At 41.2% G+C, this 13,070-nt stretch overlaps 1 protein-coding gene across 1 annotated transcript; it reads right to left on the bottom strand.

Moving 5' to 3' along the window:
• Positions 1-4,559: 4,559 nt before the first annotated feature.
• Positions 4,560-9,128, bottom strand: mex3a (mex-3 RNA binding family member A). The gene is made up of 2 exons (XM_079470594.1): positions 8,635-9,128; positions 4,560-5,935 (listed from the first exon to the last, which is right to left on the bottom strand). Exons 1-2 carry the CDS (start codon positions 9,044-9,046, stop codon positions 4,827-4,829), a joined length of 1,521 nt encoding a protein of 506 aa, XP_079326720.1. The 5' UTR covers positions 9,047-9,128; the 3' UTR covers positions 4,560-4,826.
• Positions 9,129-13,070: the final 3,942 nt, after the last annotated feature.

Genomic DNA, 13,070 nt, shown 5'->3' with positions numbered 1-13,070 from the left:
AGAAATATATTAACTTTTTAATTTATTACTTAAAAAACAAAATGTCTTGAGGTTACTTATAAATATGTTCGCTTCATTAAAGATATTCATAAATAACATCCAGATACTGAACTCTTCCTCTGTCTATGAAATAATAATGCATGTTAGCAAAATAGAATCTTACGAAAGAGCTATAAGACATTTTTCCCTTTTATTTTGCTTTGTATAAATGCTGTGAGGAAGAACCTAAAACAAGTATGGCGGTATTTCTCTAGTCATGAATTTCAACTTAAAGCTTGCTTTTGAGAAAAGAACAAAAAGGCAAAATTAGACATTGGTTGGGTGGCCTTTTTTACATTCAAATACATTGTCTGCCCTTTGTACTATATTGAGAAAAGGCATTATAATTGCTTAAGTGCATGACGTATATGTTCTCTGGTGATATTATGACATGAATGCTGCAGTGGTTATAGATAAATGCATGCAGCTTTGATATCTGTTATGTAAGAACTTGTATAAGAGTATACTGTTTATCTAACCAAAAACAGTACAAATTTAAAATGCAAATATAGCCATCATAGAAATGTGGAACGTTATTTTTGTGCATTAGATCATTTATGTTGGGACTGGAAAAATAAACTGGTATCGTTCTGCACCGTAAAATCCTGTAGTGGTTTTTATAAATTCCCATTCACAGATCTCAGCTGTTCAAATGTAAATAACGCTCTGGAAAATAATTTCTCAGCATGCACAACCAAAACGAGAAAGAAGTCGTTGAATTGCAACTATTTAACAACACCACAAAATTACTGAAAATAGCAAACGGAAACGATTCACAGTGGTTCTTAATATTAAGCTTCACGTTAGACATCACATTCTTGTTAAACCTGTTAAATTGTAAACCGGACCACCTCTCCTAAATCTCGACTTTTCCTCCCTACCAGAATGTTATTTTGGATTAGGCATAACAAAAGTCCTCTTGTCATCCTAAAATGATGATGCAGTTTGCTGGCTGACTTTATTTCAATGGACTCCTTTAGACCATTCTGATAAGAATTTTAAATATATATATTTTCATCTGGGCTGCAATGTATCCTGCCGTTAGGGTGTTTAGATATTTTGTATTTTAATAACCATATGCGTTCGGTATAGGCTCTAATGAAAGCAAATGCTGTACAAACTAATCTACTGAGGTTTACTTCCCCACTGATTGTAGTGTCCCTAATTTTTTGGTCATATATTTTCATCATTGTGTTTAAAATGGGGGCTTCATTAACATCACACTTTTTCTATTGGGATGGTGCCTTAAAAAGCTAAACAGTAGGCTATTAGAATATTTTCAGAATTGCTTAAATAGTGAAATATTTTTATTGATATGCCTATGGTAGTCAGTCTTTATTATACATCTCCCTAAATATCAATAAATATAGTCTTGTACTATCAAATAAATAATACTCAAAAAGATCTCGCTGTTATTGGCTGTATAAAGTCTGTTAAACAATGTGTCCCTTTGAAAGCCATCTTTTTCATGAATCCAAGCTACATTCTTCTTAATCTATTAGAAGTTGTGATGTTTGATTAAAAAAACCAAACTATGACGTGCTGCATTTCAGACCGGGAGCTGCTTTTGTTTTCCTTGCAAAACCGTCTTCTAAGGGATGTATTGAGTAAATTAAATGTTCATGGCTTTTAAGATTCTTAGGGTTGTCAACCACTGCAAAGCTTTTTTGTGACAGTGCATTTTTGGATCGGATAAACATGGCAATTATCTTCGAGCTGAACTCTATATGATATCTTGTTGACTATTAAGTTATTGCTCTTCCCTGCGTACACTGACCTACTGACCTCAAACCGTCCTAGAACGTGGTTTATAGACAGACAAACGTTCAAAACGGAATTCTAAAATAAGAGCCATTTAAGTTTGCATATTCCATTCTAATTTCAAAAAGGTTTTGGCTTTGCACAAGATACATTCCTTTCGTGAACAATAAGTGTCTGCTCTGATCGGTGCTGCTCGGGGTTTGTAAAAGGCGATGATAACAAACAAAACAAACCTATCCGTAAATCTATTTGTTTATGTAATGTATAATTGACCATTTCTATTGAATTCCTTTTCCTAAAACGACACGTGCTTGAGTGAAACAGCGCCATTTAAATATCACTGAGCGACGTGTCCGACATATGCTACCAGTGCAAATAGAATCAAACAATCCAAAATGGAACATAAGTGCAATAATAAAGATAACATTAGTTGTCATGGGAATACCGAGTTTGCAGTCTGGAACCCTACATGCCTTTTGATTGCGAATGCTGTTTGCTTTCTAAAAAATAAGGTGCTTTCACGAAGACTTTAAGCCTCTTCTTAAATGTAAAGGATACTTAAAGGGACTTAATATAGGTAAATTTAAAGAAAGTACCTTAAAACACGGACGCTTATTTAAAGTAGTTGTTCGTCAGACAAAAAAAAACACTGTCAGGTGCCAATACAGCCATAATACATTGATTCACACGAGGAAAAAAACAACTGAGTAAACTACCTGCTATAACAGTCAACTCAGCGTTAAAACTTCTTCAAAAGGAATATTTAAGATTCTAATGGCTCAAAGGTAAATTCAATTGTTACAGTTTGTTAATTACAATCCCAAGCTTACCCTAGCATGTCTTCTAATGCCGCACGCATGTGGCGCACACGGACTCGCTTGAGAAAACCGACCCAAACGTGCTAGGTTTTAAGGGCTCCGTTCTTTTATACTGGCCTTCTAGCATAAAAAAACCTTTCCCAACCTCCAAATGCTCTAATCCCCTATTCCTAAATCCCCCAGCCTGCGATGAGACAGGCAGTGGGTGTGTAATTCGATTCAGCATGAACGGACACCAAATTGGGCGTTTTCCCCCGCTTGCTTGTCAATTACAATTGTCTGATTTCACTGCGGAGTTCAAGGTTGTCCTCTGATTGGCTGCTTGTGACCGTGTACTGGCAAGCCTGTCTCGAGGGGGTCACGGCAGGATGTCCCGCTTACCAAAGAAGACTCCATAGAAACTTCCACCGCCTTGTGCAGATTCAATTTCAAAACCGAGAATTGAAAGATTTCAACGAAAAGTTTAAGAAAATGCTACAGGGTGAATCAAAACAAACGGCCGTATTTACACCAGCCCCTCTCTCTCTCTCTCTCTCTTTGAAATAAAACCTGCTCTTGAATATTTTCCCCCTGTGGCAGGACAAAAGAGGCCCCTTTTCCCAATGGGAATAGCCACGGCTCCGAGGGGCAGGGGAAAAGCAAGCGAGAGAGCGACCGTCAGGAGGGGCCCCAGCTGCACCTACGGAGCGTTTGGGAGGGATGCGGCCCCCTGGTCGCCGTCTTGACCAATGCAAGACGGCGCCGTTTGCATTCACGCCACTGTACGCGCGGCCCCTCCTCTCCCCAGCAGTTGCTTTGCACCTGGACTCTGATGTATGGCTCATTATCAGCTCCTCCTAGGGCAGGCCATGTTGGGGCGCTCCGGGGATTGTACCACCACTGCGACAAAACAATATAGTCTTTGGGAGGAGCTCTGTGACTGTAGTCGCATGGAACAGTTGAAGGGCGAGTAGAATTAGAGCACGGCCCCCTCCCCGATGCCACGTTTCTCTAAACATTAAGTATGATATGAAGCACCTGCCTCTGTAAAGACACGGTCGCTTTGCAACTCAAATGTAGGGCCATGAGGACAAGCGAGTGGGTGCTTTACATTGTACTGTAGTCTTGCTTTCCTTTGTCTACCGGGTCTATTCAGGATCAGATTACCGAACCCCCCGCAGCCCACCCGTCTTCCTTATTTTACTTCATCTCACGCCTAACATTTGAAAGTAAAAAAAAAGTGTGAAAAATTAATTTGTGAATTTACTGAGAACGCGAGGTTACTAAAATGAATGGGGCAATACCTCCTGGATGAATTCCAAGGTGTTTAAGCTGACCAAACAATTTGTTGCCCAACACTTTAAAAACGTATTTTTGCGATAACTTGATAAATTGTACTCAGTAAGACTTTTTTCTGATACATTACACAATAGGCTCAAAAAAAGAACAATTTAAATCTCCCTGTTTAACATGTCAATTACCCGTCAGATTCTTGATTAGAAAAGCAGATCAGCCCAACATGATCCTGAAGCAGATCATGAATTCACATTTAATCATTTAGAACATGATCCGAATTTAAAGCCACGCCAACATCAGGTTCCGTGTCCAAACGTATATATCAGCCCCCGTTGGCCATTTCTATACCATGTAGGAAATGCTTTTGTTTTTGACAATCACTTGAAATCAGTTTTAAGGTGCAAAGATTCTAGTTTGCCTTAAAGAATACTTTCTCTTTTGCAGAAGACGCTGGGATGTAAAACTATAATCTAATGTTAGGAAATAAACTTGATATCATCATCATCATCGTAATAAAAATAATGACAGTAACGAGAAACTTCCCCAGCAAAGGGAAAAAGTGTCAAATGTTCACATTATTTCTCCTGTTACTGTCCACACTGCACGTGGACAAAACAGCACCAGTAAAAAATTAAATAAAAGAACAAAAAAAACATGCTAAGAACTACGTTCTCTCCGTTAAAAAAAACTTTTATAAAATATATATATGTATATGTGTTTACATACAAAAGAAAAATCTGAAAATACTTTCTTCTTTTTTTAGTAAAGCAAGCAGTGTCTTCTAAAATATCTGCTTGTTTAGGTTTTGTGTTTTCTGAAAAATAATAAAAAAACAACAACAGAGTGAATACTGACAAAATAAAGAAGGGTTAAAGGTCAACTGAATCTATTGAGTAGAACATAAAACACGCACCAAATCAAAACAAAGAACTCTTAAGAGAATATTCGGATAGCCTGTGTGACCAGGGTGTGGCAGACGGGGCATTCCGGATGGTTCAGCTCACAAATTCGGATGGCGCACTCCATGCAGAAGAGGTTGTGGCCGCACGGAACGAGAGCGGCCGTCACTTTGCTCTCGAAGCAGGTCATGCAGTCCCGGATCACGGCAGGTGGCGAATCTGGCACGGGAAGGCGGCCGGTGAAGGCGGTGGTGGCAGTAGCCGGCTCGCTGTGGGCACGGCGCGCCTGGGCATGGGGAGACCCGATGGCATTAGAAGAGTTGCCGGTGCCGCACGGGTCGGGCAGGCCCGGTGACAGTCTGGTCAAAGGGAGAGGCAGGCCACCGAAGCTTTTGGAGCGCTGCTGAGTGTAGTAGGCCACCTGTTTGGGATATTCGGGGTCCCCCCAGCTCGGAGTGTTCTCAGAGCCGAAATAAGAGCATGGCTTGTCCCCGTTGCTGGGGCTGGTAAAGTCACCTTTACTGTAAATTCCACCTCCTCCTCCTCCGCTACTTCCAACCACAGCGTCTGAGAAATTCTGGCGATAGCTGCTGGTGAGCGGCTTGCGCGGGGCCCCCTGTAGCCCCCACACCTGCTGCAGGCGGCTCTCCAGACCCCCGTTGCCACCGTCGGAGCCCAAGCAGTCGTTCTCATTGTTGTGGTCGTGCAGCCCGCCCGTGCGGAAGGCGATGTGCGCCTCTATTTCCTCCCGAGCCCGTTCGGCGTTCCCCGGGGAGCCTGTGATCTCAAAGACGGGGTCACGGTCACGGCTGGGAGTGACGATGTACGTGCACGTTTGCTGCTGGATCCGTTTAATGGTCGAGCCTTTGGGTCCCACCACCAAACCCACGACGCGGTAGGGCACCCTCACCTGTATGGTGGTCTGGCCAGGTAGCGGTGCAGGGGGGGAGCCGCTGAAAGAGACGCCCAGCTTGTTCCTGGAGGCTCGCAGCATGGAGAAGTGCTCCGCGGCTGAGATGATCTCTCGTCTGGCCAGGGCCACGTCTTCTTTGCGACCGGTGATGAGGAAGACGGGCTCTTCTCCTCGGACCGGGGTCTTGATGTAGGTGTTTGTCTTTGCACGCAAAGCTTTGATTTTGCAACCTGTTGAGTGGAAAAGGAGCATCGTGATTATGGTTGATATGCACTGTTTGTATACACAAGTTTGTTTTTGGGGTCATAAGGTCACTCATGCAAATACCCACACAAACGGTCAGAAGATAAACATAGAATCAAACCATTCACAAAGCTCTTGACATTTGGCTATTCATTTATGTATTTTTATATGCATTTTAATTACATGTGATGAATACCAAAGGAGATCAGTTGAACACATTTAACCATGTTTTTAAATGCTTTGCACAAAATCAATGCAGACCAAATATCTGCCCATGTTTTTTATCGTATGCCAAATACACTGCATTGATAACCAAAATCATTAGCGTGACATTTATTGTACCATGAGCCTCATTCAAATTTGTGTAAATCATTCATTAAACCATTCTAACGCTTTAGCAAAAAATGTTTTAATGAACGATTCACAAAGAAATGTGTCCTGTTCATGTTTCATGAATACAGTCCAGTGACTTGTGGATATTACTGCGTTCTCTCTCTCTTTCTCTGTTAACTGTACTAATCTATTGCTTTTAATAAGACATTATACTGTCTGAATACTGTAATATGTTGTTTTATTCATGTTATAAAAACATGCTGTTAGGCTTTTACCCATCACAAGTATTTAGTAGAATAGATTCCATTTTGAAGAACACATAAACAGTCTGTTTTGATATATCTTATTTGCATGAAAAATATGAAAGTTTTCTGAATCCCGCCTACTCTACAAAACAACAGGCGATGTTCTGTGGATTACTGACAGCAAACTAACACACTACCGACAATATTCAGCACTGACAAAAGGTTTTTCCGATAATAGAATTATCACGGCTGTACATTTCAGAAACTGATTTCAGGACACAAATGAAATAAATCAGAATCATCTCACGTCTAAGTCCTTTATAAAGTTGTTGTTGCGAGATATGAATTCATGACAGTGCAAGATGCTGTACTACACAGAATCTATCACACGTATCATATACAGCTCTGTGTTCTTTATTAGCACCTCGGCGGTGTCCTATCAAGAGTGGTGAGGCTTTGTCTGCCTAGAGGCCTGTTCACCGGATAGATCTCTGCACACCGGTTTCATGCCTCATTGTGTACAGCAGAAGCAAAAAAAGCAACCTGGATGGACTGTCTAACACTGACAGCAGGGAACGCAGCTGAATCGGCCCTCTCGCTGCAGGAGAACATCTTCAAACAGGCAAGGCAGCCGCTCCAGGTGAACAAATGCTGAAACCATCCGGTCTCAAATTCCAACTAGTGCTGATATGCAAGTGATATATTATGTCTTGATTATTTGACTACCTAAAACAATGACTCTATTGTTCATGGAAAATCATTTCATCGCCTAATTCAAGAAATCCTTGAAAATTGTAAGTTTAGTTTTGCAAAACAATATGTGGGTCAGTAAGTGTATGGTAAGGACTCCAAAATCTCTTAATCGGCATATTTCAGATCATGACCTAATGTTCACACCCTCTGAATCCAAGTGTTCCCCTCTGAGACATGCAGACTACTTTACAGCCCAACAAAGTCATCATACACATGGGCTCCACTGCCCGGGGACATTTTCAACAGTCTACTACGTGGGTAAGACACTACAGTGTTAATGAATGGACAGTCGGGGGCTTTCTGACCCCCTGCCTTGTCTTGTACAGGCAGACGGGGCGTGACTCTTAAAATGAGCTTCACGGTCTGTCTCTACAGCTATCCAGGAAAATGTTCATATGCCATCCAATAATTTTTTAAAAGCCTGAGTGGCTAAAAGTATTAGCAGGAAAGTGTTTAAGTGTCGGTTTGTGATATTGTTGTGTCACAACAACTCCCACAACACACCACTGCGTCTTTAACTTGTTTAAAAAAATATACGACCCCCGATCAAAACATAATAAAAGCTTTAGCTTATCCGCCGAGTCACGTCAGTAGTTTTCTCTTTTTCCACATTTCGTTTGTTTAACGCTCCCCTGCGTGCACAAACACAACACGCGGACTTTCAATTCTTTTGTTTGACAACACTGTCAGAATTGCATCACCTCGAGTCCACGGCGAACGATCACAGCTCCATAAGACTGTACTTCATCGAGCTTTCGTCCAGATCCGAGCAGCAGCGGTCAGCTAAAGTTACCCGACAACTTCTCTTTGTCTGACGTGCTCTGACAAAAACAACGTGGTGCTGCATGGAAGCCCTCGAGAAACTACGGAGGCGCCAGAGAGAAGGAACGATACAATGTTTCCTGTCAACAAAGACGCTCGAGCGTTACAAAGTATCCAGTGTGCGTTCGAACTTCAACCGTTAAACGTTCCTTTTTCTAAAGAGAGAATTCCGCGCGCTCAGACGACAAAGGAAACGAAAAGAGCGCGTCTGCATGATGACACCGATGGCGTGGATCTGGAATAATGCGACCATGAGGTGCGCGCTGCTGACTTTGTTCTCTTACCCGCTTATAACTTCATAGTCTAAACGTTCACGTTCGTGGCACCGAATGCATTGAGTTGCGGAACTGAATTGTGACACAGTTTGAATAAAATGGGCACATTGTCCACCCTAACCCGCAGGAAAACGCTCACCACTCCCTTTTCTTTGTCAGTAAAATTGCACATGGCTTTTAAAACGTCTAAACACTTAGCCGGAGCGACACGCGCTCGGGAACGACTTGGGAACAATTTTAACAAGTATTTCCGCTTACCTTGCCTCCCCACTATTTCGGCCACATGTTCGGAGCTTGGCACGGGGACGCACTCAGTTATGTTGCAGCCCCGTCCTTTGATTTCGGTGGACGAGCTCTCGTACAGGGCGCACAACTTGCTCTTCCCCTGTAACATCCCGGATTCGGATCCGACTCCTCCGGCGTGATTGTGATGATTATTGTTACTCCGATCTTGAACTCCACCACCAACAGGAGCCCCGCCGCTGTCCTCGCCCTCTCCAAGACCCAACAGCGACAGTTGGCCCAGCGCAACTCTAAGGGCACGGGAATCGTCTTCCTCCTCCTCGGGTGGCACCAGGAGACCCTCGCTGCCGAAGCCGGAGCTGGCTAAATCCCCGCCGTAGCCCCCATTTTTCTCCATGATCCCTGCTAGAACCAGCAAGCTAGGCATGGCTAACAAAAGAGTATGAGACAAAGACACTGGCAAAAGACTGGATGAACAGCACCCTAGTCGCTACCCCGCCCCCTCCACCTCGATACGAGTCCCCCCTTTGCGCTGGGCCCGCCCATCGACCCGCCCCCTCTCCGATTCAGATAGGAACAGGGCGAACGGGACACAAGGATGTCTGCGCCGAGAGGGGCCGGGCTACACGACTCCCCGCCCCGTCTGGTTCACTGCGTCTCCGCCTTGCCGAGACGGAGCGAGTCACCCAACATCCATCCATCCCGCTGCATTCAAGACTTTTGTGGCAACCCGCAACTGACTCTTAATGTTTATACATCCAGAGCATCTTTATGCAGTAAATATTAATGTACATCACGCATCGATAAGGGCTTTTCTTTTGTTATAGGAAAGGCGTGTTATAAAAGCAAAAAGAGACCACATGTGCGGCCGCAAACATCCGCCGTCCATGCGGGTTTGAAGACACAGGAATTGCTTTGATCGTGATTTTTGTGGTCAAGAACCTAGCGAGACGGCAATATCTGTAAGTCTTTTATGTAAAGGAATTCAAAGATGTGTCCCTGAAACAGAAAGAGTTAAGCTGACATAATTTGGGGGTCCGCCCACCCAGTTTGCCGTTGATTGCAGCGGGTCACGGAGTTGTTGTTTGGACCACCGTTACGCATGGAGTGCTGTGACACTGGCTGTGGGAGTACATGAGAGTTATGAGACAGACGCTGCGTGATCCGCACCGCTCAGTCTTTGCTCTTACGGTAAAGAGAGAGAGAGAGCACATTTCTCTCACACCTCTAACAAAGACCATTCGGTTCCGTTAGACGCGACAGGGTCTTGATGATGCCACGCCTGGCGGCAAAGATGAAATCTGGAGCGACAACAACAAGCGCAAAAGATGTAGATTATTTTAGATATGTTATTTATAGTGGCAAACACTTAAGTGGACAAAAAGCTAATAGACATTTTCACTATTGCCCAGGAAAGAAGACACGTGAACACGTGCTTGCCTTTTGTGACAACACACCCCAGGAGCATGTGCACTGAGGGTGTGTGTATTCATGAATCGAATAACGTAAAACGTGCGATAGCTTGATTTAGCTCAGCTTTTTATGCAAAATACCCTTGATCTGAGAACACGGTTCAATCTCTGTTAAACTCTATACCTTTTCATTGTAACTCTTGCCTGGAATATGTAGGCCTATCTATCGCACTTGTTTTATTGCATTTACTTAAAAATATTGACAACAGGATTTAGATTTAACATGGTTTTTAAAACAACATACAAACCACTGCTATATAAATAAGAAATTGTGTAACTTGATTTTTAATTGAATCTATACCTTAGATTATTAGCTTTGTAGTCCTGATCCGTCCGATAAAGTTTTGCACTTTCTAAATAGCATAACGGGTCCTGCACTGACAATTATGATTTTTTACATTTTATAATGCAAAAAAGTCAATTGTATACAATTTGTGGGACGATTAATTTGGAAAAATATACATGCGTTTGTTAACATTTTGTTTGGTCCTCTGAATGACAGAGTGCGCTTGAGATGGCACGAATTCCAATTTCACCGTCATCCGAGAACGTGCAGGACCATCTAAGTGTGTTTCAATGGAACTTTTCTTTATTTTCAAGTACATTTGCCTGCCATTTTAAATGCGATCTCTGACTTTCGCAACCTGTATTTACATTTTTAAACCAGTCGGTCAATATACATAATGCAATATTTGCTGTCATGCTACGCATACTTAACCAATTCTTTAGAAAAGATAAATTCTAAAATTAGCTTAGCAGTGATTGCAAATCTTTGCATTGAAAAGGATTGTGCTGGTCTGTTTCTGTGTACTCTGGGGTGGCAGGAATGAGCTAGTCAAACTGGTTGGCCACATAAGAGCGCATCATTGCATCTCATGGCTACATTGATACGAGACGTACAGGAAGGGTGTTTCTCACACACTCTGGATCACTGCCAGCATCCTAGTCACAGTCAGTATGTCCAAAAGGTCATCTGCCTCCATTAATGGCGTCCACTGGGAACTCAAGGCCCAAATCAATATCAACTATGGATAACGGATCATGTTTCCCTGCTGCTCAAACCTGTCTATGGGCTTTTGTTTGTAAAGTCCCTCATTTACTGTTTCTCATTCATTTCAATCGTCTGTTTCAGTGGGACACACGTCTGATCACTGGAAGCATGTTTTAGGATTTGTGACGGTTGTCTCTGTTTTTGCAGTTGCTTATATCTTCTGTCATTGTATCGGAGTCACTACACCCACATTCTGTAAATAATGACCTAATATGACATCATCCAGCTGAGCGTCTTTGTCAGCACACGAGACACACAGTGATGTGGTGTCATATCACATCACACAATAAGATGAATCAGTCGACCAAAACCTAATTTAATTAATACCAAACTGGAATGTGTGCAAATAAAATATATAGTTTTTTTTAACATCCATATTGTACCCCTTTCATCAATGTTTTGTCCGTATAACAATTATGAAACATAACAAAATTCAAAAATGTTCATTTATTAAAAATATCTATCATATGAAGAACATTGAATCTGAATCTGAATTGAACCTATTTTTGTTTTACTTAAAGGTTAAAATTTTGGAATATTTGTTTGGTGGGCATGAAAAAATAATCACTTGCTTTTTAAATTGAAATAATTAATATAATGTAAGTGGGTTGTGAACACACATCTGTGCAATTACACTTTGAATATGTGGATTTTTCTAAAAACTAATATAAAAATAACAATGCATTTTGAATAGATAAATATTTAAATAGATATTATTTACATATACATTAAATATTAACCTTTAGTAATAAACATCATTATGGTGAGTGAAGTCTCAGGTCTTTATATCTTCTGGGCGCTATGACTCTAATGGCTCTTTCTCTTTTTCACTCGCACATGCTCACATAAACACTTGGGGGTTAACATTGAGTGTAAATGCTTCTGTAAACTGGGAATATGAGTCAGGTGAGTATGACCTCATCTCTTTTTCCTCTGGTATGAGGTAATGTATCTCTCTGTAAGCCAATCACCAGAGGTGCTTCACCGATGACACACCCCAGTGATGATTCACATTCTCACTATGTCACATGATGCCCACACCCTCAGGTGATTTCACTGTACCACGGACCATCGCCAAGAACTAAAACCCTATGCTTAAGTTCATAATGGTCCATTCCTAAAAAAGCTTACTTGCAAACTAAATTTAGGTACATTGTCATTTTACCAGTGCACACATTTTTTATGGACTATCAGAACACAAATCCTTTGAACATATCTATGTATTTCTTTGATAACATACTTTAAAATTGTGTTGTATTTATTGCTGTAATGTTATTTCAATACTCAAAAATATTCAACATAGTTTCTAAATGTTTATTTTTGTCCCCTAGAGGGCACAATATGTGGTTTACAGTCAAAGGTTTGGACACACCTACTCTTTTATAATATTTTCCACATTCCAGAATTTATATTATAAAATAATCAAATAATACTTGAAGAGAAAAACGAAATCGTCAAATTAGAAGGCCATAAATAGATATTATATACCTACCAACGTATTTATATTTATGTAATTTATTGGCAACAGTTTGTTCAAAAATAAATGAATATCAAACATGAACAAATCTTTAACGTTACAGTAAAAAACCATAAAATAACAGCCTCATGCAAAGCATTCTGGGAACCAGAAATCCACATAACCTTTTTCTGTTTTTTTTCATCTAATTTTGGTTCCCAGAATGCTTTGCACGAGGCTGTTATATATATTTTTACTCTTAGGATAAAGACTTGTTTATGTTTAATGTTCATTTATCTAACAAACTGTCGTCAGTAAATGACATAAATGTAAATCTACAGTAAATTACTGGCAAACTGCTGCCAGGAATCCTGTATTTCCACAGTAATTCTTTACAATGTACGTTCTGCATCCTCTCAACCTACTTCATGTGTCTTCTAGGTTGGTTTGTTAACAGATACACATGATTTAA

This window comes from Barbatula barbatula, assembly GCF_947034865.1.
Source record: "Barbatula barbatula genome assembly, chromosome: 12".
Taxonomy (NCBI): domain Eukaryota; kingdom Metazoa; phylum Chordata; class Actinopteri; order Cypriniformes; family Nemacheilidae; genus Barbatula; species Barbatula barbatula.
Note: the sequence above shows the minus strand (reverse complement) of the source record. Positions and strands in the feature narration are given on the sequence as shown.

Coding starts and splice junctions, on each gene's coding strand:
- mex3a (XM_079470594.1), bottom strand. CDS start 9,046: ATGCCTAGCTTGCTGGTTCTAGCAGGGATCATGGAGAAAAATGGGGGC. Junction 5,936..8,634: donor CGAAATAGTGGGGAGGCAAG/GTAAGCGGAAAT, acceptor TCCACTCAACAG/GTTGCAAAATCAAAGCTTTG.